This window comes from Diprion similis, chromosome 10 (genome assembly GCF_021155765.1).
Source record: "Diprion similis isolate iyDipSimi1 chromosome 10, iyDipSimi1.1, whole genome shotgun sequence".
Classification (NCBI taxonomy): Eukaryota; Metazoa; Arthropoda; class Insecta; order Hymenoptera; family Diprionidae; genus Diprion; species Diprion similis.
The window spans coordinates 9,414,855-9,441,961 of NC_060114.1; the positions used below are offsets into that span (position 1 = coordinate 9,414,855).

Sequence of the window (27,107 nt, forward strand, 5' to 3'; positions counted from 1 at the left end):
CGCAGAACGATCGTAATCGTCCGAAAATAACGCATTTCCAACATCGCATCGTTACGCAGAAGTGAGAGGGGGGATCGGTCGTGTGCTCAGCCAAGCGATGCAGGTTACAGCTCCGTCGGTTGTCTGTGTTTTTCACTCGGCGCGGTGTGTTTAACGACAAATAGCGGACGAGAAGCGGCAAAACGTGCATAGAAACCGATGTGTATCCAGCGCATCCGTCGTCGTTAGGCATACATCAAGGTGGTCACGTCCCTTCTTCTTCCCCGAGTGCACACCGGCGAAAAAGAATAAATAAAGCAGCCGGTCGTTCTCCCTCTGCGCGTGCACGGGGCGTGGGAAGGACCGAGATTAAATCTTGCCGACTGTCTTACCAATTAGACGCGAAGCGGTAAGTAGTTGAACCAACCGCCCGGCTCTGTGTGTACACAAATTATAACCCCGCATCAACACCGCGTGTCCAAAGAGGATAAGAAAAGTAAAAGGATATCCCGTACGGTCTGTCTAATACCAACCAGCCATCTACGTGGGTGAAATTCTGAAAATGTAAACTCCTCAGAGAATATAATAAAACTCGATACTCGGTGTTTGCGCGTTGGATGGTGAGAGGTGTGTGATTGAAAGAAAGAACGCGAGAGAGAGAGAGAGACAAAGTGCCTGCATCGATCGAGCCTCGTTAAAGATGCGGAAAACGTCGTCGTCCCACGTGCTAATCGCGGTCTGCATCACCGTCTCAGCCTGGACATGGGCCTTGGCCGAAGAAAGCACGGACACCGTGCTGATGGACTATTGTTCGGTGAACAACTTTGAGGGACTCCCGGTGGGACTTGGATTCACGAAGGAAGTCGTGCACGTCGAATACGCGAACCTCGGAGCCTTCAAAGCTATACACTGCTGCCTGAGAGGGTACAGGAGCATAGAATGGTGAGTGGAAGAGGGTTTCTTTCCCTTCTGTTCTTTTCTTCCCTTTTCTTTTCGCCTCTCCGTCACCTTTTCAGCGAAACGCTCTTTCCCGCGATCGCCGCTCCCTGCAGCCAACCGCAGCTGTCGCAGAATCTTGCCGCTTTCGCTTTCTCGTTATAACGTTGTGAGTCACGATTCGCCGTTAGTGCATACATGTATATGTACGTATAACAGGTATTCGCACGTCGTGCTTTGCGATCTGACGCAACATCAAGGATATCTACGCGCTCAATTCCTCACGTGAGAATCTACGAATGAATATATATACTGTAACATGCAAAAAGGCTTAACCTTACGGCTAACTTGTTTTCGGTTCGAAACAAAACGCGAGCTCGTTTCTATACGAATCATGTGACAATGACTGGTATGGCGTTACAGCCTTCGTGATAGATTAGGAGTCATTGTCACATAATTCGTATAGAATCGAGCTCGCGTTTTGTTTCGGACCGAAAACAGAGTGTAGCCGGAAGGGGAAGGCATTAATGAATATTACTCTACATACATGCATACTTAGATATATAAATAACATTAATTAACAGGCTAAGGGTTCCATCCCATCGCGATTTTGCAAAAGTTATCGGTTTCTCTCTGCAATGTGCACATGCGTCCATCCATCGTCACCAATATTTAGTGTTTAAGCGTAAGAGAGAAGTGTTTTATTTTCATCGTCGTCGTCGAAGTTGAAAGTCCGGGTGGGTAGGTAGGTAGGTGGGTATGTGGGTAGATATACACGCACGCGAATTCGTAGAAAATATCATTAGGCGGACGCGTATCTTAGGTATACCGATACTTACCCAGGCGCAAACATAATCTTCAACTTCTGGGCGGAGGTAAAGAAAAAAAAAAAAAAAAGCAGTATACTTGTATGCACTGACGTTATCTGCTTCCGCTTCGTCGGAGACGATTTTTCAAAAATCCCTTGGGATCTCTGATGTGTACAAAATCTTTGGACAGAATGCAATGACACCTTGAGGCGACGGAAGGGATTTCCTTACCGAGTACGAAACATGAATTACAATGCATATCGGCTATATTCCCGTCAATCAGATACTTACTCTACGTTCCTATGTCGCGTCGAATCGTACCATACACTGTTGCATTCGAGGTTGCATCTCTAGTCGAGCATTCGCGCGTTAATCTGTATAATTAGATGCATTATATTATACACTAGGAGTTGTTTGTGCGCACATACTTTACCATCGCATGACAATATGAATGATGAAGAAACGCCGTACCCAAGACAGCAGCAGCAGCAGCGGTTACGGTTTCCCCGTTATTTGCCTGTGGTGCCTCGACTAGCACGCTCAGGTATAATACAACTTGTTCCTGAAATTTTATAAAACCATCACGATATCGACAACGGATTCTCGGTAAACTTAATAACACGACCGAATTGGCTCACCGACCATCTTGGCCGCACATTTTTCTCTCTCCATTTAATACAACACCTTTAAGTGTAGTATAAAAATGGTGTATATAGTATACAATATATATATATATATCTATATAGGTATATATCTCAATATGCCGAAGCACGCGCGATACGTGTAGTGGTAATATAATGACCCTGATATTCTCGACTCTCCTGCCGCTGGCTTTGGTAGGTCCTCTCATTCTCGAGAGTCCTCGACTCCGCGATGATCCATCGCTGCCCGCTCATCGTCGTCGGCAGGGTCGGTTCCCGTTTCTCGCCAACTACTTATTATCCTTTGGCCCTTCGGCTTGTTTTATTGCGCGCTGCCCCTCGCCGTCCCTGCAAGCCCTATACTTTCGTGGACGACGATGCAACGGGCAACCTTCGGGGGCTCTGCGCGTACATGCACGGATATAACGAGAAGAAAGAGCAATTCGCTCCGAATGCGCAACATCGCCTGCAATTATCGCGTCCGCTTAATACCAGTCGACCGTTGCTGGTTCCCTCCGGTTTCTTCGTATATAGCTCCGAAATTTCTGGCCCGTACGACTGCAACGGTTTTAAGAAAAATTTCTCCGTCACTCGCATGCTTGACGCTTTCGTTACTCATTATCTCTGCAGCGATACTGCTTTTCTGCGACAACTGCATCCATACCTGCAATAATTATACCAGGAAGCGTATCACCTTCTGTGCGGTTCAACTACTGCAATGCCCCCCCCCCCCCCCCCCCCTCCTTACACCTAGATGCCGCGTATGTACGTATATATACATCTTGAAATGTCGAGCCCAGACCGAGAATCTTGATACACGCGTACATATATAGGATAATGGGGGGGAGTCGAGTGGCACCGGCACGTCAGGGCGCTGCTCGGCAAGTTTTTGCCAAGTCTCCGCTGCCGACGTGCCGCCCTTATAGCTTGTATCAGAAGCAACGTCGTTTGATGGTCAACCAGCGAGTCTGGGAACGAAACGTGCACGACGGCATACGTTAACGGTTGAAAGGATCGAGGTTAATTATCGGAAATTTACGAAGCTGAAGTTGGTAACGTCAACGTATCGAAACGGTGAAACGCAGAATTACTCTTTCACACCTTTACCGTAACCGAAGTAGTTGAACTTAAAAAATCTGAGTTTATCGATGCTTTATTAAACGTTTGCCAAAGTTCAGATAATCCTGAAGATGCATCGTTACAATAACGTTACAAACTTCAGCCTGACGGAAATTCGTTGGAAGCAGCTAACGTCGCTACTTGAAACACAAAAGCGTGTTTTGAATAGTTAATGTCAACAACGTACCAGGTGTAAATATATACACAATTAACTGAACACAATCCAGTAGGTCACATGTCATTGTCACATTCTACTACCGTGTCCAACGATTAGAAAACCGAGAATACACAGTCGATCGAGAGAAGGAGGAGGAGGAAGTCCGCTGTGTTCGACATCACGGTTGCATCGACAGCTGCCGCAGGCGGAATACAGTATGGAACAGGTGGTCGTTGTAAAATTGTTTTACCGGATATGAGAACGGGACGTCGTTTCCTGTGTTTTACGTGGTCAATACCGGTACCCTGTTCCTTTCCACACCGCGATTCGATTCGACTCGTCTCGACTTGTAGACCTTTCGCTATAACATGCAGTGCGCAAGCGAGCAAGGCTCGTAAAAAAGGCGAGAGCTCTATATAAGTACACCTTCCTCAAAAAACACTTCTGCAACCGTTTCACTTGGGACGGTAGATATTAAACTGATCCGGGTATCGTGGGTAGCTCGAGATCCAAGTCATTTTTGTTTTTTTGGTTTTTGTTTGTGTCATTTCTCAGAGTCCAAGTAAGGGAGAGATGCCTATTCCTACTATATAAAAACTTTAGTAGGCTGGGACCCTACGCGTGGTTATGGTGTGCCCTTGAAGTAGAAGTATTCAAGAGCGTTCAGGAATTTTATCAAATTTTTTCCATTGCAAATTGCCTGTTCACATGCCTCGGGTTTTCAGCGACCGACGATCACCTGAACAGGGACCGAAAAAACGATACCCTGATCGGGTTAATTCTCCACTTCTATTTGGATACCATCAGAAAAGTTGATAAGTAACAGAGTGAGGCCGACCTATACAAATTGGTCCGTGCCTCCAGCGTCGCATTGGTCCTCTATATATTCCGTGCTTATCTTGCCTGTGCTGTGGGCATGTATTATATGCACCCCGTAACCTGTTATACACTTAATATTTTTATATACTCTTCGCTTCTCGAAAGGAGAATGGCAGTTTTATCTTTCTTGAATTCACCTCCCTCCGAAAAGAATCTCTACAATATATTGTAAAAAACATTGTTACACCGGTAGACTACAACATACGATACTCATTGTTACGTGTTTATTTATATAAACATTTTTACTCTTACGGTGTACCGTCTGCTCTTATACATACCTGTAAGACACACTTTTTCAACCCATCGTCATTGGTAGGTATATTATGTCCGAAAATTGGGGACATGACAGACGTGCGTCGCGTCGTCTGGTGTGCGTAACGCAGTTGTGACGGTGTGTGGTAATCGTTTTCGCAGAACTTGCATCCACTGCACACTGAAATGATGTGCGAATGTCGGCGAGGCATAACCGTATAACTCTGTCTGTACATGTATGGCGAGCACGAAACGGCGAGGGAGAGTTTACGGTGTAGGCTCTCAGGGTTCGCTCACTCCTCGTGACTCCCACTCTCCGTACTCTTTATCCTCACATCCTGGAGAGTGTTTCACGGTAAGCGCGGCACGGGTTAATACGAGTCGCCTTTGTTCTCCTCGTGCCTTTTCCTTGGCCGGCCGTTAAACACAGGTACAGCTGCCTCTATCTGAAGTAAATTCAAGTATAACACACCAATCCACGCAACTACGGATTTGATGAATAATCGTAACGTACAAGGATCCGTTAATCCTTTGAGACACACGTTATTGTACAGTCAACTTTTATAAGAAGATAGTATTATTGTACGGTTTTTGAGCTCGCTTATTACGAGTCTGGAATCAGATTTCCAAAATTCAAGGTCGTGGATCCAATATGGCGGATGAAAATTCCAAATTTCAACGAATACGGTCAAAAAAGTATGCAGGGGGTTTCTGGATCGCTGATTGGATTCGTCATCTTAAATTTTGTAAATCCGATTTCAGATTCGTAACTAACGATCATAAAAACTTATCATTTATGTTGAACATGAATAATATGTATATATGTAGAGGGGCAAATTTCTCGGAAATGATGTTTTTCAATCAATTTTTCTCTTAACAATAACGATTTACATTATATCTCCACAATTGATTCCAATTGTTGAAAACCTATCAGATGCTATTAGAAATAACAAGAAAAAAACGCAAATAAATATGTCGAAAAGTTTTTTAAATATACAACAAATGAATATAAAATAGGTGGTATGAACGACTTACGACTATGACTCAAAGGGTTAAAGGCCGTATAGTTCAACAAGCCTATAGATGTAACTCGTGCACCTTATTAAACTAGACCCTATGCGAACCCGATTCGTAATTAGAATCGAAATAAAAATGAAATAAATTAAGTAACACAAACACAGACACACGGATTCTATACACGAATCGGATTAATCTTGAGACGACGATGACAAAAATAAAAAGAATGTTGAGTAAAACAGCATAGAGGTCACGTTACTTTTTCCTCGGGAAAAGGAAAAAGTTATAAGTTGTTCTCTGTGCGGCTGTAGTTCGTAGAAAATAAGATTCTCGGGAAATGCCGCGTGACTAATGGAACGAACCGGCGGCCGCGGCGGATACGCAGAGGGATACGAAATGTATATGTAAAAATATATGTGCAACTTTTGTATGTGTATCATAACGGACGCCTACTTGCTTGCCGATTATGCATTAATGCGGGCGAACTTTGGTAAAATCGCCCCCGAATAACTGCTGCACACACGATGGATGCTCGTTTTATACCTGCATATACGAATCGTTAAGAATACAGTATTATGGTGGCGAACATGTTTCTCGTCTGCTGCTGGTTATGCGATTGTTCACCCATCCATCATTCCTGCATGTGTCGTGATGCGCGGTGGAAAAAATTACTTCTCTTGTCCCGTTCTCGGAACCAATCAGCAACCGATTCCCCGAGTAGAATAGACGACGACATATCCGTGTATGCAGGCTTCTGGGTCCAGTGTACGTGCAGCCTATGTGTAGATATACGCATGTGAACATGCCTGAGAAAGAGAAAAACTATGCCGGTTTGAAGAGAGCAAGCAAGGTGTGCCTTTTCTCGTCCAGTCTTCTACCTTATAAACTTGTGCGACAAACACATGTATATACGACACAGGACACGGCGTATTCATGCGTAACCGAGTATATCTCACATTGATTCTACGCGTGTGGATAGTTGATGATATATTTTTGTCCGACGCCGGCGGAGGGACGGATAATAGGGTGTAAAAGCATCGCAGACGTCGTGTATTTAAAACGTTTAAGAGACATGATCTGACTGTAATAAAGTAATCAACCGAAGGTCAATTGATAGAGTGAGATTCGATAGTGAGAATGAATTCTCAACAGTTTTCATTGTTCAAGTTTAATATTATATTCACACTTGTTACAATTGCCGGATATACATATATATGGGTGAAACAATCGTTGAAGAGCAATTAAAGAGACTTAAAACTGTACGACTTTCACACACCTATTTGACTAAATTTTATGTATAGATATAGGTATAATGGATATATACCTATAAAGCTTCTGCTTATTTTACGCTCGAATTTGAACTCTATACGCCATGACGGAAGATTAAGTCTCTTCTCAGGTTCTGCCGCGTATTGACTCGACAACAATACATTTTATCCACAGACGACTACACGCAATAGGGCTTTGTGTGTGGATAGTGTTTAGGCGGCCACCCCTGCAGTGTATAGGCTTCACTTCGCGGAACATCCCCTTGCTCGCAGGTATGTACCCATTCCCAACGATCGTTCGTTCCACCATTGTCATGGTAACACCACCGCCCCTCCTCTCCCCTGTCTCGTCCTTTCCCGTGACGTCTCGCTGCAGGGGTCCCGACGAAGGGGATTCGAGAGCTGATATTCCCAGCTGGAAACACCACTTGTATGCTCGTGCCGCTGTTGTACAGCCTTTATACGCCCGAAATTTTTTCTCTATAACTTGGAGCATATAGCTGCGATTCGCAGAAAAAATTTCGTTATTCACGTAACGCTATAGAACATTAGAACATTGAAATTTACGAGGAAGGAAGGGATTTGTTGAGTCGAGTGATATTCGTTTGAGTTAACTCAATCGATTGTAAATCTTTTGTTGACTAGATTCATGTACTTACATTATTCGAAGTGCCTAATTTTAAGTGTTTTTGCGAACAAACGTGCGACTTGGAGGTAGAATATGTAGACTTCAAATGAAATGACATTTAGTGGATTCAATTACGGAAACGTGTCAAAAGATTCAGTCGATTGCAACAAGAAAAGGAATTTTTGTCGAATCAGAAAATCCGTTTGTTGATTAAATCTGTTTGTCAAACTAAATAAATCGAAATTGTTGAATGAAAGCCATCGTATTTAGAAGACAAAGGGATACTTGTTTGAAGCGAATGGACTTCATCAAAATCTACTTTGTTGGTTTAAGAATTCCTTTCCTTCCGTGTAGGACTCTAACGATGAGCTTGCAGTAACATGTCAATGTGGGATACGTTATACCGTGAATATACGATGCAATCAATGTAGCAATTTGTCGCCGCATGTACATTATACATGCATACATACGTGTAATGCACGCTTACAGTACACAATGGCTGTGTTATACTTGTATGTAGGTACATGAATATCAAGCATGCAGACGACGTGTATCCAGTTCCGACAAGTGCTACGTGCGCAGGAAATACTGCAGTCTATTTGCTTCACTCTAAGAAAATAACGTTCAAACTATGCGCGGTCTTCAAGCGACGATGGTGATGATGTTGGATGAAACGACATGCGGTAGTACACGATGCTGACTCTAATTTTGCGATTAGAATGAGAGCGGAATTGGATGAGTTGCTTCGGTCGTCTCTTCTTTGGAATTGAAAAAGAATAAAATCCCAATCTGTCTTCGGGGAATTCAGCTATCGTAACAATAACTACCCTTTAGACCTCTCAAAAGCTTTCCTATACATTCTACTACGAAACTTGAAAGAGTTGAGGAGCACGATTGTTCCTTTACTCTGTACAATATCACGGGCGAATAACGAAGGAAAACTATAACTTGATCTGCCTGCGGTAGCGTTGAATCGCGAACAACCGGCGGCAGCTCCGACGGTCGGTCGAAAAAAGAAACGAAGAAATCGAAACAAGAAACTGAACGAGAGACGAAGCAAAGTGAATAAAAAGAAAAGGAGGTGATAGGTATAAGCTGAGTGAAAGAGAACAAACCCGAGGAATCTCTTTTTCGAGATGTTCGTTCACATTATATTATATATCTACTTTTATACCATACACCTGAAAGCTCGTGCTTCTTCTTCTTCATTTTCTTCTTCTTCTTCTTGGCGGCAGGACGAGTAGGGGGTGTCGGATTTTTTCCCGGAACTACGTCCACCTCGTCGTCGTCGTCGTCGTCGTCGTCGTCGTGGCGGGTCGTTCGAATTGCGGTAGAAAAGAGTGAGAACATAGCGGACAGGTATGAGGCTAGTCGAGTCTCCCGCCACTCCGACAACCAGGCCCAGCTATTGGGTCCGCGCCCCATTCCTCCGGCGGAATGCCTTATATATGCGAGGAGTTCCTCGCAGGGCGGCAGATATGGCGGTATCGGATTTTCTACACGTGTGTATCCATGTAGGCAAAAGGTATGCAACCTGCAGCTCTTCATCCTCGCGCCTGTGCAGAACATCCTGGTTGTTGGTATCCATAAATGGTCTCGTACAAACGACTAACTAACGAAAAGAGTCCAAGAGAAACGAAACGATGAAAAGATAGCCGGGACTCTGAGTATTTATATTTACTGCGGGGGAAGAGGAGGGAAGGGTAGGACCCTGACCCTCGAAGTGTGGGAAACAAAAGATTAAGTCGTCCGGCAGTCCATCCCTCGTTCTTGAAACTGTTGGGTACATATACCTACAAGCTCGCTACAGGCATTTTTTTTCTTTCAAACCATCAGGTAGAAGTATAATACCGCACCTCTCATGCTTTTCCAGTCAAGGAAGGTAGGTAGGTAGGTAGGTAGGTAGGTAGGTAGGTAGATAGGTCGAAATGACGGGGTGGGTTGACTGACTGAATGACTGACTGAGTTAACAAACCTGTTGGAACTCGCCGAGAACTACCGCCTGCGCTGCAACGACGACCGATGCGGCGAAACACAAAGATTTTTCAAGCCGTTCACCGCCTCCCTGCGACACGATGTCTCACAGCTCTGTAGATGTAATCATGACGATGAGAACAACGGTCTGGTCGTTGATTGAAGAACCTCTAAAGCTTCCTAATTTTGCATGTTTTAGGGTTAGACGCCAACCGACGTCAGTTCGTAATGAGACGCGCGATGTAAAGAAATGCAAAAGTCTATCATTCATCAATAAACATTATTCGTTATGATATGAACTTCTGTGAGACTTTATTTTGACCAGACGGGCGAGTAACTTCTTAAAAGATACCACGTTACCTGAAAACAATTCAACACAAATTCATATATCTATAGGGAGCAAATCCGTGTGTATTATAATGAAGTACCGCGAAACAACACCCCGTTTGAGCTAGTAGCGTGTTTCCAGAATTCATTTTGTCATTTCGTCATCATCATAGTCATTATCATCGTATGTCGCTCTTGAATTCCATGTATTAATTAATCGTCGGAAAATATCTACATATATATATAGAGGCGAAGATATTTGGCTGGAAAATGAATGAAAACACGCAGAGCGAATCGAAGGATCCTTCGATAAACACTTTACTCTAATGAATATAAAATTGTACAGTCATACACTAGCAAATACTTGAGAGAAGTGTATACATATATAACATCACGGTACGAGGGTTTGGTTGCGCAAAATTGCAGACATTCGTCTTTATACTTTCAATGTATATGACATTGCAATATCATACCTATATCACGGACCATTTCCCTTCCATTTCCCAAGACAATCTCCGAGAATCCCACTGTGGTTTTGCCTCGAATGTGCGTCATTGCATCACTTCAGCTTGATCCTTCGACAAAACCCACTTCTCCCGTCGATACTCATTTTCAGCGACAGCAGCGTCAATTATTACTATACACGCATTATGATGCAGTATACGAGGTAACTTGAATCGTGTTTCCAATAATTTCGAAGCACAGCTTCATAATTTCTGGTATCGAACCGCGTCTGGGGAATTTTATTTTTGGCCTATGCGACATGCAGGTTTGAAAAAATATTTTTTACCCCTCGGGGGAATGGTTGAACTGCGAATTAACCTTACACGGCAGACAGGTTAATAGGAACACTGTGTAAAGGAAATAAAATTTCATTCGATTCCATGAATCAATTTTGCGATCGCTGCATGCGGCGTGCAACGATCATTATCTAATCATTTGTCTCTTGTTAGTTCCTGGTAGAAGTTACAACCGTGAACGAAGTGTATTGCTAGGTATATTATCGTCCGTCGGTATACAGACGCTGAAGCTTATATACGTGCGGGTGACGTTCTTCACACCACGCTGCCGTTTTCACGTACGAGATCGTTTTACCGAGAATAAAATTAACCTCTCTATGCCCCCTCCCTACACACACACACACACACACATTATGATGTTTGTGTATAATATATAATATACATGTATATGAAATATATAAATATGTATATAAAATGTAATGGAAAGATTATACGTGTGTTCTAGAGGTTATGACTGGCAGGCGGAAAAAATATATTAGTTTTGACATTTTTTTAATTCGTAGCCAATCGAGCTTTGACTGATAAGACGTGTTGGAAATTGGAAGTTTTGTTTTGGTAATAACAACGTCAGGTTCTGAATTGTCTTCTAGCATTTCGATAGTGTATTCAACGAATCAATTTTCACTAATTTCGACCGTAAACAACTCTCCCCCCCTCGAGCAGTCTTACGTGCGTTATTATGTAATTAGCTTATCTTCAATCCTGGTTCTTTCTTTTTTACAAACCTATCTACAATATCACAGACTGTTGAATTTTTTGCCCGGCTCACATATATAGCGAATCGATCCTGCACCTTTCCCTTGATAGTAATTCGCTTTTCGTTTTCAGGTACAAAGGCAACATACCTTATCCCTGGAAAGGTGACGATAGTCACTTCATCCTCTACCCGGAGAGCAAGAACCAGACCATATACACCAAGAATGTTCGACAATCGGATGCGGGAAGTTATTCCTGCCTCGCAAGGAACGACACTACCACCCTTAATGAGGAAGTCGTTCTCAAAGTCATAGGCAAGTCTATCTACCTATTTATGTTATAGCCGCCATTCTCGTCTTCGTTAGAAACACGAAATTGGAATTTTTTTCTATTGTCGTATGTCAGAAATTGTACATAATTGTTTCCATATAATTTTTTCACATTCTTATTACTTGCATCGAGTCATCTGTGAACTGAAATACGAAAAAAATGTATCAACCCAGAGCTCGGCAACACTGATTCGTCCTTGGAAAACGGTTGAGGCCGCCAACTCCAACATCATATTGTGTACAAATAATATCCATTAAGAGACTAGATAGATTCTGACCGAAGTCCAGACGGTAACTTCATACCGTCGTTGATTATTTTTGCGTGACCGTAAGATTTTTATTTTCGTACTCATACGTATGCTGTTTCCGGCGAAGCGAGACACCGCACACTGCGTGATTAGGTAGCAAAGCCTTCTCATCGTCGTATTCTTCTTGTATCGAAACTCGAATACGTATCGTATTTACAATCATTGATGGTTGGTGAAAATATTTGGCAATCGGTGTACGATTTCCACCCATCATCGATACAATCCGAACTGGTTTAACGTTACAGCTCGAATTGTTATTTGAATAATTGAACCATCGGCTTCGCGCAACTGGGACAAAAGTTTCTTATCGTTTCAGTCTTACCGAGAATATACCCGTCAGCGTTATGCCACGCCTTATCGAAGTACACACGAGGTACGGGTCTGCTGAGCATATAATAATTGTGTGAGCACACCTCTTTCTACTACGTGGAAAGCGTAACAATATATCGTCCAAAGCGGGCGATAACTCGCTGCCAGTTATTCACCATGGGTAGGTAGGTTGGTATTAACGTCTCGCCTACCTGCACCGCACAAGAAAGGCGGTGGCGGACATGGTTGAAATGGAGAATAAGATCGTTCCAGTATTTTGTTGAACCTGCAATACTCCTTGAAACAGGTTTACGGCGTGGCTGTCGTGCAACACGGGTAATCAACTTGCAGGCGTTTCGGGCGATATTTTGTACTTCTCACACTGGAGAATATAAGGTAGGCAACAAAATATGTACAAAGAATCTAATAACATCAGAACTACTCAGTTTATACTCGTCATCGTTGATCTGCCTGATGGATACCGGTGTATCTATGCCTTATTGGAACTCCGTCTTAAGCTGATATGGAAGCGAGGAGTACGGACAGAGATCACTCTCTCGCTATGAGAGAAGAAGAAAAAGATCCAGGGCTGCAGGGCATTGTAGGTATAGGTAGACCCAGTCTTATACCCGTCTCCGACAACGACGTCTAAGACGACGACGATGACGAAGCCAAATATCTGTTCCTTTCCGAGAAATCGTACGTCAGCTATTACCGCACCATTATCATCCACAGGGACTCTTTACACGGGTATCTATAACCCGAGTGCAACGGTAAGGCACAAAGGGTCTTTCTCTTTTGAGGCGTCATTCATTGACAAGAATAATATGTGGGTGTACAAAATAAAAATTATAACATGTTGTGGTCTGCGGCACAGGCGTTTCGGTTATTGAATCATAGCATAATCATCGTGAGACATAATTTGTTGTTTTATTTCAGACGAGGACACCGCCTACACCGGGGAACCATTGCTTACTTATAAACCCAGGACTCAGTTCGCACCGCTCGGCGTTCCTGCACGGCTATTTTGTGAGGCCTATGTTGGACGTACCCGTCTTCCCGACGTCAGGAACTCCGTCCTGTGGTCCCGGAGCACCACCAACGTGACGGTACCGACCCACGGGAGAATTTACCAGCACAAAATTACCAGGTAAGTTTTCTTTCTTTAATATTTACTTCGAAGCAATTATTTTAGCTGCGGGCGTATATCGTGTACCGAAAAACTCTGCAGGGAAGAGGCAAAAAGGAACAAAACAGGCTGGTCGGATCATACCAATTGTTAGTGACGTAGAAAAATGAGATTTCTACAGAGTGATATACCGCCGTGCACTTGCCGATGGTTTTTCACGGTCCGCAGAGCTACGCGTTGTTGCGTTCGGTACATGTGTTCTATGATTTACGCAACGGGTTTTTGTCTGAGTACGAATTGAATCGATCAGAAAAAAAAAGACGAAAAAGAAAGAAGAACTGCCGCAACATGGGTTTCAATATCACTCGATGCATGCGATGGATCATTTTGTCTTCATGGAAATAGACATAGACTTGTGAGAAAATTTTGCAAAACTCAACTTAATTTTCAAACTCATCGACAGTTTTTGTTTTTGATTCGCTATCTTCGAAAATTTCTATTCGACACCAAGAGCTAAATCTAGCTACAAAAAATACACGAGAATTCTTGCTGAGCTTTCGAAATAATCCAAATGACCGTGGAAGATGAGGATGAGGATGAAGAGGTCGTTGCCCCTTTGTCGCCTCAAAGTATGCTCTACTCATTTTTCGTGTATATCTATGTATATCTCGAACGGAATTTGCCACTGATTGATTTATCTTCAAAGTCATGTTATGTAAATCGTTATATCGAGTTGATGTGGGCCTTATGTCTGGCCTCTGACTCTTTTACAGGTCGGTATTTTCAACGATCTAGAAGTTTTGGCATAACTTCTTTGAAACCGTTACCGGTTTCTAAGAATCAATAAACGTTAAATTTGCAGTGCCAATACGAGATAGACTATGATTGCGACTGCTTGCAACAGATTACAGGTTGCCAAGCGCGCGACATTCGTAGTAGAAGCGGTATAAGTCTAATAAGGTTTTGCCCCGCACCCTATATACAGTTCTATGAACCCGTAGATTCCTTTACTAGTTACATTGCTGGTGTAGATCCGCGAAAACTTCCTACTGTGCGAGAATTACGCAGGTTTTCTAGCTTGCTTCGATTCAAGTATTGCAGGTACAGCGATTTTGCTGGATCAATGAAAATTTTATCAGTAACCATGGACCTCATTCTCAACCTGGTGACAGTGAACCAGCAGTATTTCCGTACTTGTAATATTAATAATAATGGCTATGATAATTAATGGGACGCGTGTGAATTTTCTTTTCCAGAGAAAATAACCAAATCGTTGGATCGTATCTGGTGATGAAGGATGTTAGACGTGAAGACTATGGGGAGTACAAATGCGAAGTTAGCAACAGTATCGACCAGCTTATAGTCATTACGGCTTCCGTATCACCGGAAGGTACGATTACAATTACTGTATGAGACGTAGAAATATTACTGAGTAAACAGACCTTGGTGCTAGAAATAATTTCTTGTCACTCAGTCACATCGGTGAACATGTATAGTTGCATGTAACTGTTTTATTGCGCAGGTACATAACTTAACAATGATTGATTCACAGAAGTGCCAATACGCGGGATGCAGGATGGATCTTGGCGCAAAGTTTTGCTCCTTGTTGCTCTGGTTGTGATCTGCACTCTTTCGCTGGGAGCTTTCTACATTCGTTGCTGGTTACCGTTTGCCCTGTTTTTCCGCGATCGGTTCTCAACGCTCGAAGAAAATGGTGAGAATTTAAAATAATCCTGTGTTTCCTTTTTCTTCACAAAGCACTGTACCTAATGATAACTATTTTCACCCAGAAATTCAACTACACGTTATTATATCTATACTTATCACCGTACAACCTCTGAAGCTATAATTACTATACAAGGGAAGTTACTTCAATTCTTCCGTTTTACAGATGGCAAGGAATGCGACGCGCTTGTCTGTTATCACGAAAAGGACGCGAGCCTGGCCATCGGGGTAATAATACCGACCTTAGAGTCAAGATATTGTTACAAATGCGCGTCTCTGGAGCTTTCGCAAATTAGCCGGAATTGTAAGTATCATGGGTAATTGGCATAATTACTCGAGTGTTCTTAACATCCTGTGGTATACTCATATTCTTTTTCTCCCCAGGGTCCCTCGAGATCGGCCCCAAAAGTAAGATAGCGAGGCGAGTGATCGTCGTCGTGAGTCCCGACGCGGTGCAGGGAAGCATCTGGAACGACGCGACCCTACGAACTGTCTTCTGCCAGTTGGCTTCATTGCACATGCCATTGAACCGAGTAATCGTCGTTGCGCTGAAGGAGCTGCCGAATTTGCTAACGGTCCCGAAACCCGCGTCGTCACGTCACGTGTACGAGGAAGGGGCTGGCATCGGACGGGTGAAATGCTTGAGATGGTGCAGCAAGGACGGAACGGCGGGCTTTGACAAGTTCTGGTGCAGGTTACGCCTCTGTCTGCCACCCGTTCGCCCTGGCGTTCGAAAGACTCAGCAATCCGTTGCGCTGATCGTCCAAGCGAAGAGCGGTACCGAGACCACTGCCAGGTCTCGTGAGAGCCTCGAGGTGCTCGTATGATACGTCAGGGCGTTGTGCTGACATCGGGGAAATTATGGCAGGGCTGAATTGGTGATTTCACGGATCGCTGGGAAGGATCACAACAAGGATACGAAGTGAATCGACTTGATTCGGAACGCTTACGCCGAGGCTGTAGCGCTATCATAATTTTTGATACTGCTATTATATGTAGTAATTATTCCTTCATCGGACTGCTTATAATTTATGTGGCGTAACAGGCGTAGAATATTGTAACGGATTATGATAACGGTGTCGCGATAAGAGGAAGGATGATTGTGGTTATGGAGTTAAGTATGGCCAGTAGGGTGGTCTTTATTTAGTGTGTTGACGAATTTTTGCCGTCGCACCCCCCAAATCAACTAATTCGAAAACAATTGCTTAATTTTTTCAGATTTCTAACTCAACTCTAAGATAGTCCGCTTTGTGATCGAAGTTTCTTGTGGAAATAACATGGGAAAAGCTTGTTTCCTCGGTATATATTTTTTTGCAAGAGTAATGACATTGAAAAAAGTCTGTAGCTGCGAGGTTTTAGTGGGCAGTAGTGCTACTTTCTGTCAAAAACTTTACATCACGATATCAGCAAATCTAGACGAATTGCACATTCTCTAAATGCAAAAAAGTCAGATTTTTAGGATGTGCAATTCGTCGAGATTGCGTGGTATGATTATGTGAATTTTTTTCCCAGACAGTAGCACTTAATGCCGACTCGAACCTCACAGTTACAAATTGTGTTTAACATTATTACTTTTACAATAAAACATATACTGAAAAAAAGTTTTTCCCATGTTATTTCCATAAGAAACTTCGACCACAAAACGGACTATCTTAGAGTCGAGGTAAAAATCTGAAAAAATAGATCATTGTTTTTTAATTACTTGAAGTTGATTTGGAGATGGGGCGTCAAATATTCGGCAACACCCTAAATGAGGACCACCCTAATGCCCAGTTTTCTGGTCCTTCCGAATAGGCGCATAACCTGGATTCAACTCTGTTATTACGTTCCAGAGGAGACTTCAGAGACTGGCAAACTGCTACACCAATAAGGGTGAATAAAAATTAAGGATTTCGAGGTGTACATTCATACACTCTTTTATCAGCGCAAACTGCAGTAAACCTTCCACTATTTTTTCATGCAAGTATGCTGCAAGTATAGTGTTCATATTATATATGTGTACACTTGATAGATATTTAGATATTATAACCAGAGTCTCATTTGAAGAGACTAATCAAGGCTTCCATGGAAAAAAAATTCCTAAAGTTGAAAATAACGTAAGAACTGAACCGAAAACACTTCCACGTTTTTTTTTACTGAGAATTCCACTCGTGCAGCTGAATTTTAAAACTACTTTAATACTCTTTCGATGGTTTGAAAGTTCGTAAAGTATACTCCTTGCATCGTAATTATTTTGTGAACGCTTTTATTTCGTCCAGTTAATTTTTTTGGTCTTTTTTACTTTTCTACTTTTCATGACCTAACGTAACGTAACTCCTTACGTTTTCGACCCTCCAGAACCCGAAAATTAGATTTTTAGAAAATCACGGTCTGGATGTCGGTCTGTCGGTGTGTCGGTCTATTCGATAAACTCCGGTGATGATCTCAAAAACGGCCCGATGAAAGCATATAAAACCCAAAGAATTTTACAACGAAATGACAGGCATGAAAATTAAGTTTTACCGGAAATCAATCGACTTTCAAATGTTTTATCGACAAACATACTTTTTTCTCCTTATTACCTTTTCTAAATAAAAGATTATGTTTTTCCCAGTTTATAAATTTTTTTTTTTTTATCTATTAATGTTCGATTTTTCAGAACTTTTTTTGGTCTGTCTTTTCTTTCAAAACTTTTACGTTTGGCTGCCAAGTTCTATCAGTTTCAGATTTTTCACTCGACCGTTTTCGGGATCGTCGAGGAAGTTTGTCAGGCAGACTGACAGACTCTTCACTTTTCATGGTGATGAAAAGTATTGCGAACAAACCGTTTTTTTCTGGCTTGTTTTTTTTTTTTTTCTTCTATTTTTGGTAAAAAAAACTACGTCCTTTTTTTACTGTGTGTGTACATACTATACCGAAACCCGTAGGGTATGATTTTCTGTGTATTTATTTAGTTTTTATTATTTATATTATAATACAAGCGTCACATCCACCGTGACATGTATAAATATATATCGTAGGACAGATTATGCACCACCCTGCGGATGAGTGAATCTCTGATATGAGGTAAATTTATACAGTCACTATCGAATAGCAACACGCTAATGTTTTATTTTCAGACTGATCCTCAGGGACTCGAACTAGAAGTTTAATTTTTATCCTAACATTAATCTTTTTTAGATTTTTTTTTATATCTAAATGGCTTGATGATAATCAGACGTTCTCGACCATTGGACTATTGGAAACAAACCTCAGATTAAAGATCCATTCCATCCGACAGTTAATACAATGAAAATCATAATAGCGTGCTCGAATCTCAGATATATGATATACTTATGTATCGTTGCATGTGGTAGTCTCTTTACCATCAGTATTATAAAATGTAATATGTAACAGCGTGTTTTGTCTGGCAAAAACTTTGCTCAGCGTGTATAACGCGCATATCTTGTGACAAAAATTTGCAAGAAAAGTACGTCTTAAAACAACAAAAATATATGTTATAGGCAAAAAACGCGAGTATAGTTTTCGTAGTTCGTCTGATGTGATGGCGTATTATGTATGTGTGTATGTATAGAAGACTGTTTAAAGGAAGAGAGTGCGAGTATGATTGTATTATTATCAAACTAAGAAATGGCGAATAATACGAAAGCAATTTTTCTCAAACTACCAGCGTTTCTCTCAATCACGATTCAACGATCAGTTTTTACAAGCTCGAATGTCTCTCGCAATTAATGTAATCATCTCTCTTCCATTCTGCTGGCGGAGACCTCGAACATGCAAGATTCGCTGGTCAACCACACGTGGCTTGATGTTATTCGCAGTGTTTGTAGCCTTTATTCATACAAATAATTTGTTCTATTTTTCTACCTAATTAATTACAAAATCGTGTACTTAAGTCGGATGGAATTTATTGGATTGCATCCGTCTGCTTGTAGCACCATATGTTAATTATTATGTACATGACATGCATTACGCGTGTGTGCGAGGGCACGTATGCATGAACACACACTGTATTATACATGCTATATGTACACATATATGTATAGATATGTACAGTAAAAATTGAACTTATACCGTCTTGTAAAATCTCAATTGGGTAAATAACTGACACACTTTTTCTTTTCCGTTCTCTCCCGTGCACTGCTAACGATACGGGCCATCCGCAGTCAATTGCCGATCTATGGTTCAATAATACAAAATTGTTTCTAGGGCTCGGGGTAATGATAATACAAAACAGTTTCTAGGGATTGGGGTAACGTTGCTTCCGTCCAATACTCGGAAATACGTCACGGACGTAGCACAGTTAACAATAACTATATAATAATAATTGTAATCCTGGACTACGCGGATGATGAGTCGTAGTTTTTCTGGGCGATCATACCGAGCGTGTCCGACATCGCTTTACCCGTCTGTTCCACCATGCCGCGAAGGTATCCATTCTCTTTTTGCAGCAGCACGTGCGGATGATCGTACTCCTGCAAAGAGATGAAATTTTGTCACGACCATAAGTTCGTATTTTCGCCCTTGGATGATTAAGGATAGAAAATGTAACAAATGCACTTACCACAACAAATCCAGCGTCCATGACCAGAACTTTGTTACTGTCCATTACTGTGTTCAGGCGATGAGCGATGGTGAGTACTGTACAATTGGCGAACTTGATGCGAATCGTCTTTTGGATAAGCTCGTCGGTACGAGGATCGACGTTAGCCGTCGCTTCATCGAGTATCAGTACGGGGTTTTTGCGAACGATTGCTCTCGCCAGGCATACCAATTGCCGCTGACCAACGCTGAGGTTCGAGCCGCCCTCCGCGATGTTCGACTCGAGGCCCATCTCCTTGAGCTCGACTTCTTCAAGCGCTTGCCACAAATTGCTATCCGGATACTCGTCGAAGGGGTCCAAGTTTCGCCTCAGAGAGCCGGAGAAGAGGAATGGCTCCTGAGGGATGATGCTTATCTTCGATCGAAGGTCGTGCAGGCCGAGCTTACTGCTCGCAATGCTGTCTATTACTATGTCGCCATCCACATAAGCCAATCGAAAGAGCGCCGAAACCAAGGAGGATTTTCCCGCGCCCGTCCTGCCCACGATACCGATTTTCTCCCGTGGCAAAACGACGAAATCCAGGTCCTTCAGTACATCCGGCTCGTTAGGCCCGTAACGCATCGAAAGCTTCTTGAACTCGACCTTCCCATGGGCGGGCCACTTGGGGTCAGGCTTGTTTTCCGGTGTACTCTCCAACGGCGGTTCTTGGTCGACGACGCTGAGTATGGGATAGGAATTTAGCCAAATGTTACATCGCATTACATTACATACATATAATTAAAAGTTTCATGGTTGCGAGACTAGTTCCAGCGTCGCGGTCGACTTACCTGTACTCACAGATACGCTCGACGGATGTCATCTGATTTTCGAGCTCGGCGCTTTGCCGCATGCCCCACTGGAACATTCCCGTGAGACCGATGCTCTGGGTGATGGCCAGGCCGACGCTACCGCCTGCCGAACCCTGCATGTCAGGCAAGACAAGGAAGCTGAAGACGACCAAAGCTATGTATATTACGCAGACGATGTCCAGCCAGAAGCCGAAGGCACGGGCCGAGGCTATAAATATGAACCAGGCAGAGGAGTGGAGGTCCTGGTGGTGGTCAAACTCCGCCGTGAGTGTTTCGCTGGCTTGGAATGCCCGAATTGTCGTCAGTCCCTGGAGCGTTGCGTTCAGGTGGGCGAAGACCGGGGAACGAGCTGATCGTGTGGAGGAAAAAGAAGAGGCCGGTCAGTTTCTCATCGCGACTACGAGGCGACAACAATTAGGCAAGTAATTTATAATACGGCATTGATACTGACTGACACCCTCGAGTCGTTTCACACTGCGGCTCGTGGACATGTAGATTATGCGGAATAGGTAAAATATGAACCCGATAATGACAGTGGGTATTAGCAGCCAAGGATTGGCTATTGCGACGACAACGATGACGCCGATCAGCCCCAATCCGATCTGCACGCAGTCGATCATGGCCGTGGGCAGGAGTTCGTCGACCGCTCCCATGTCCTTCGAGAAACGGTTCAATATCCGACCGGACGAGTTCGTGTTGAAGAATCGCATCGTCGCGTGACTTATGCCACGGAACATCGTATCGTGAAGGCGTTTCGAAGCCCGCATCGCCATGCCGTAGAATGAGAATGACCGAAGGAGAGTTAATATGACCGTCCCGACGACCAGAACTGTGTATATGTATATGCAGAGGTCGCGGCTTAGCCAGCTATCCCAGTCCATGAGCCCTGCCTGTGAAACAGAAAACGAGCACGTAAGTGAAAATTAGTCCTAGTGTGCGTAATTTCCTTCCACAAAACTAGACTCACGTTTGCTTCTTCCAGGTTAACCCACGTGGAGAGGAAGTAGTCACCACCGCTCGCAAAAACCTGACTAAGGGTGAAGAGGAACAGTATTGCCGATATGGCGCACCAGTTGCCTGCAGCTTTGAGGTAGGCCGCGTACACCTTCCCATCAACTGTACCAGAGCTGCGTACCTCCATCTCCTGGAGGAGAAACACTGTTATCAGTCATCAGTCGATGGCGTGCACTTTCTAATTCCGACAGTTAGGAATAATCGACGAACGTACCTCCAGGGGTGCGTCCTGCTCTATCATGTCCCCCATGCCGATCGAATCTACCGAGGAGATGCTGGAGTGCCGCGAGATCAGTCGACTCAGCGGTCGTTGTTCGGGTTTATTTTCCTCAGGCGGCTCCAGTACCTGGCCGAAGTCCAATCCGGATTTCTGAAGCTCTTGGTATGTCCTGAAGATAGAAATTTCCGTTAAGGTGAATTAAAGTATAGATTTCCGATACCGCACGAACCGTAGAAGTCAATTATAGTACAATTTCTGGCTATTTCTAACCACCTTGTCAGCTCCTGCATATAGTATATAGTTACAGTTTTCCGATATAACTTTAATTATAACTTACCCTTGTCCCCATATGACTCCATCTTTCAGCACAATTATCTGGTCGACGTCTTTGAGGTACTGCAGCTGGTGCGTGACAAGAATGCGAGTTTTTTGTTTCAAGTATCCGTCCACGCACTCGTCGAACATGTGCTTACCCACGTGAGCGTCAACAGCACTCAACGGATCGTCCATCAGGTATATGTCTACGTTCGCGTAAACTGCTCTAGCCAGGTTTATCCTATGGGAACGAGTAAACAATAACTCTGATGCATTTCACTGTATACAGAAAAACCGTACCGCATCAGCGGCTTGGTTGTTCTGTCGACAAGTAACGGGGATCTGGTTTAGTCGAGAACTAGGAGTCGTCTTACCTCGCGCGTTGACCACCGGATAAACTGACCCCCCTCTCGCCAACAACCGTCTTGTCACCGTAGGGGAAGAGGGTAAAGTCCCGCTTGAGCTGGCACACCTTGACCACTTTGTCGTATCGCCGCGGATCCATTTTACGCCCAAAAAGTATATTCTGTCTGACCGAACCACCGAAGAGCCAAGGCTCTTGACTGGCGTAGGCGACACTGCCGTTGACCTGAAACGATCAATGGACGTCAGATTTTGTTGACGGGAATAAAGCTCAGAACGCGATGAACCGACCTTGACGCTGCCGGAGTCGAGTGGCAACTCGCGCAGAATCGTATGAATGAGGCTCGTTTTGCCGGATCCCACTTGCCCGACAATGGCTACGAGCTGACCGGGCTTCACGTTTATATTCAAATTGGAAAGAGTATTTTCAGGCGAGTTCTCCGACCACTTCGCTGATACGTTGTCGATCTTGATGGACCCCTGGCCTAGCTCATCAGACTTGTCCGTGGATTGGGGCATCTTCACTACAACCGCCTCGTCGTATCTCATGAAAGTCTGGAGACGTTTGACTGAAACCATGACTTCGGCGCTTTGAGTAATTCCTGCAATATACAACGGTCGTTTATTCTTTACTAAAACGGGGTCGTACATGAATATATAGATAATATACGTTTCTATTGGTGTAACAGATACACCTCTTCTCTCGCACATACCTTGTGGAAAATAGACGGTCATAGTTTGCCGTAAGATGTTGTAGTAAGCTGTTAGCATGAACACTTTTTCCGCGGTGATATCATTGCCCATTAATATATAGGCAACTACGGTTATGAAAAGGCTTAGTCTCGTGTTGAAAATTATGAAGGACATCGTTATACCCCTGACGTACGACATCAGCCTTATTTCCTTTATCTCTCGTCTATTGATCGTGAAAAAAATATATATATATATATCACTTGGATGTACCAGTGACAACCATATTTCGACATAATCAATTGAAAAGAATTGCCTACTTTCTAGCTTTCTGGATTAAGTCCCCGAACGGTTTCTCCCATGTGTACATCTTTATCGCTTGAATTCCGGATATGATTTCGTTCGTGAGCCTTACTCTCTCATCAGTTTTTATCGCCGTTCGCAACCTCAGGACGGACGATCGCTTTGCCAAATATCCTGCAAGAGCGTAAATAGATGTAGTAAAATTATAATTTGTATAAAACGCTTTGCTTCGCAGATCACGCATCGTGCGCATTGTGTTTGCGTGCACACAGTGTGTACACGACTTTTGCATGTACCTTGGAGGGGTATGAACATGAGAAGCGTCGCCACGCCGATAATCGCGGATACTCCGACTTCGGCCCACATGAAGTAGGAGATGATGATCGTCTCCAGGGGTGCGATCCATAGGTAGTTCAAGAATACGATCGCGACGTCAAATCTGTTTACGTCGTTAGAAAGCAGATTCACGGCCTGACCGATGGTCGTCTCGCCCAGGGCGGTCTTCGACAGTTTCAGAGCCTTCCTGTATATCAGGGTGCAACAAGCGATCCGGATTTTCATTCCCATGTGCAATATCGCCATCATGTACGGATGGAGGATGAATATGTTCGCCCCCGAACAAATCACGACCCCCAAACCGTAAAGGTAGGCGTCAAGCGTCGACACGTCGGCGCCGTCCGTCGCGCTGAAGTATCGCAGCAAACGTCCGAGAAACAATGGCTGGGCAACCCTGTACGGTGCATGAGTAAGAATATATACACACCCTGGATGTAAATTCAAATCGTACGAAATACATCAAATGATTGACAATTTTTATCTCGTGCGAAAGGTTATATTAAAAAAAAAATGTATAATCAATCGATTAACTTGGCGTCGGTAAATGTGTTAAGTCATAGCCACACGGAGGAGGAATTGCTTGTTTCAGAGGTACTGGATTAGTGAATACCGATCGTGATCTAAAATATTATTGGGTTGTAACATTTGTTCCTTCTGTGTTATATCATTGAAAGTCAAGCCTTGAAAATAAGCTCTGCTGCTCGTAGCTATCTTATTGTCTCGAGCCGAGATCGCAGTTACGATAAACCGCGATGTTTGAAATATCATTTATCACAGTGAGGCGTGCGTCAGGGTAGTTGGTTTGAACACGCAGGAACAAGTATACAAGTGTAATAAACAAGTCCTATGAACCGCAATAGAAATCTATGTTACAACCCAAGATTCTTGATAGGGATATAAAATTCAGAAAATGTATTATCAACCGAAAAACGATAATGTAGGGGAGAAACGGGCGGACTCCGCGCTCGGAGAACTTAACGATCTCGCTGTATGATCTCGGTCGTGAGCGGACTCGATCCCAGTCGCATTCTGCAGATTGGGTACTGGGGCGAAACGCTGACGGCTTAGTTCTTGGGCAAAGTGCCGGAGGACCAGGGCGAGGAATCTTGGTTGCTGCAACCTGCGTATATAGGTATATACCCGTGCTCATTATAATTATAATCAGCCAAATATCGGGTGCCGTTATGTACCACACGAATTTTATACATGAATTATTTTCGTGGGTACCAAGGGTGCTATGCTCGGGTATCTAGATATTCTGTATGGAAACTTGGATGTAACAGCTCATCCTTACCTCATCGTTATTTCGAGGACGGCTAGGACGACGCCGTAGAACAGGGTCTCGGCGCCAAAGACCTTTACCAGCACCCGCAGTAGACTGGGATGCACCGGCTCATCGTCGTCTTCGTCTTCCTTCGGGCCCTTGGACTTGCTCTTCTTCGAGTCCCGCTTGGCGGTCAGTCTCTGAATCTCGTTCTCCCATGCTTTCGTTATCTTCTCCCCGAGGATACCGCTCGTGTGCTCCTTCAACGGAGTGTATAGATCTTCGACCTCGAGGTCACGCTTATAACCGACCCAGAACGTGCCCAGGATCCATCTTTGTTCAAATACAAGCGGCGTGGTTAGATTGAAAGGAATTCGAAAAAAAGGAAAAACACACTGTTGGAGGTTTGTGCTCCATGTTCTTTTAATAATACATTGTGCAACAACGAGGAAGGAAATGGACTATTTCTACCGAAGGTCTGATGATTTTTATTTTTATCACACACGCATGATAAGTGGGACTTTGGGTAGCAGCTTAGCGAAACGAAAGTAACCAATTTCATCTCAGTTGTAAATATAGGTTTGCGTATGCGCAGTCCACAATTGCTTTACTTTCATCCACAAGGAGAAAAAATTGACCTCTCGCGTCCCGCAAAATTACCATGTAAAACCCCACTACTTTACATCCGCTTGTTATGAAAACTATCGTGAGTGACTCGGGCCAAAATTTGGCGATCGCAATTCCTGTGATTTTCACCCTCGTTTCGCTCGAATTTTGCCACTTGTCGCAATCGCCAACTTTCGTTCCTCATTTCTTTCGTTTCATTGCTCATCACCATCACCCCAATATCCATTAATTCCCTTGGGAGTATAATAACGGATACTAACTCCCTAGGGAGGTAATGAAGTTCACCCTCAAAATGAGAAATCTTCCATCCACTTCAGCTGGGAGAGAAAAAGTCTATTTTACACCCGTGTTGAAAAAAATAATATTCATAACTATAATTTTAAACACCCGAGAAGCAATGTTACACACACACGTATGTAGGTCAGTCCAGCTCATTTCGACCTACGTACACTCCTTAATCTCTCGGATCTTGCCCGAAATTTTTTTATGGCTGTTTTCACTTTAAAAAGCATTAGTTTTTCAAAACAATATTAATGATTGACACAATTTAAAAATATGAACAAATTCTGAAAATCATGTATCAGATATGAAAATTTTCAAGCTTAGAGCCAGGAAAACTATGACAAGGAAAAATCTCCCTACTCCGGTTTTAAGCTTGAAAATTTTGATAGCTGACACATGATTCGTCAGAAGTTTATCAGATTTTTAAATTGAGTCGATCAATAAGATGGCTTTGAAAAATTTTTTACAATTCGAACGCTGTCGAAAAAATTAAAAAAAAAAACTAGTCATTCTCAAAGTGAGAACCATTATGTAAAAAATTGCGGGTCAAATCCGAGAGGTCAAGAATTGTACGTAGGTCAAAATGAGCTGGACTGCCCAATGTATATTGACTTACGAAAAAGTGAGAGCGCTGAAGCAGTTGGCCTTCGCCCGCGGATTCTTCGCCTTCTCCTGCTGCTGTCTGCCGTCCATGACGTCTGTCAAAGTGTTGTACCCGCCGGGTTGATTGCTCAACAACTGTGGAAACGCACCAGAGATAAACAATTTTCTAAAACCTCCACTTTCCGTTCCACTAAAACTATAATTGAGACTGTATGCTTAATCCATTGCGAAGACAGAAGCTTCGGAAGGTTATTTACACCCTAATTTAAGTAATTTCGCGTCGTATTGTTAGGTGAACAATATCTGACTCCGTATGATAAAGCGGTCACGTTTCGTTGGACGAATCGCGGTGGCACCTCCGCCTCTTCGCCCTTACAAGAGAGACTGAGAGAGTTGAATAAATCCAGGTTCCTTCAACGATTATATATCCGATCGCGA

General features: G+C 43.3%; 2 protein-coding genes and 2 long non-coding RNA genes across 5 annotated transcripts in view; 3 read left to right on the forward strand and 1 right to left on the reverse strand.

Annotated features, from left to right (window-relative positions):
- On the forward strand, positions 1-16,328 carry LOC124411951 (single Ig IL-1-related receptor-like). The gene is made up of 7 exons (XM_046891516.1): positions 1-921; positions 11,615-11,796; positions 13,368-13,578; positions 14,814-14,947; positions 15,110-15,271; positions 15,449-15,586; positions 15,667-16,328. The coding sequence occupies exons 1-7, from the start codon at positions 680-682 to the stop codon at positions 16,107-16,109; spliced, it is 1,512 nt and encodes a 503-aa protein (XP_046747472.1). The 5' UTR covers positions 1-679; the 3' UTR covers positions 16,110-16,328.
- Positions 5,738-27,107, reverse strand: part of LOC124411950 (probable multidrug resistance-associated protein lethal(2)03659) — a 25,382-nt gene continuing 4,012 nt past the window's right edge. For both annotated transcript variants that reach the window (XM_046891514.1, XM_046891515.1), the window contains exons 2-17: positions 26,683-26,804; positions 25,188-25,490; positions 23,854-24,287; positions 23,575-23,731; positions 23,278-23,480; positions 22,856-23,166; positions 22,576-22,790; positions 22,224-22,442; positions 21,881-22,055; positions 21,620-21,796; positions 21,104-21,542; positions 20,632-21,001; positions 19,826-20,522; positions 19,586-19,736; positions 15,038-15,057; positions 5,738-5,764 (exon numbers count right to left, since the gene is read on the reverse strand). In XM_046891514.1, coding sequence (XP_046747470.1) covers positions 19,602-19,736; positions 19,826-20,522; positions 20,632-21,001; positions 21,104-21,542; positions 21,620-21,796; positions 21,881-22,055; positions 22,224-22,442; positions 22,576-22,790; positions 22,856-23,166; positions 23,278-23,480; positions 23,575-23,731; positions 23,854-24,287; positions 25,188-25,490; positions 26,683-26,804 — 3,957 coding nt within the window. In that variant the 3' untranslated portion in view covers positions 5,738-5,764; positions 15,038-15,057; positions 19,586-19,601. The remainder of the gene's footprint in view (positions 5,765-15,037; positions 15,058-19,585; positions 19,737-19,825; positions 20,523-20,631; positions 21,002-21,103; positions 21,543-21,619; positions 21,797-21,880; positions 22,056-22,223; positions 22,443-22,575; positions 22,791-22,855; positions 23,167-23,277; positions 23,481-23,574; positions 23,732-23,853; positions 24,288-25,187; positions 25,491-26,682; positions 26,805-27,107) is intronic.
- LOC124411954 lies at positions 17,926-26,221 on the forward strand. Its single transcript, XR_006929723.1, has 3 exons — positions 17,926-18,087; positions 22,814-22,818; positions 26,210-26,221. It is a non-coding gene; the product is annotated as an uncharacterized LOC124411954 (long non-coding RNA).
- On the forward strand, positions 24,439-25,490 carry LOC124411953. The gene is made up of 2 exons (XR_006929722.1): positions 24,439-25,025; positions 25,125-25,490. It is a non-coding gene; the product is annotated as an uncharacterized LOC124411953 (long non-coding RNA).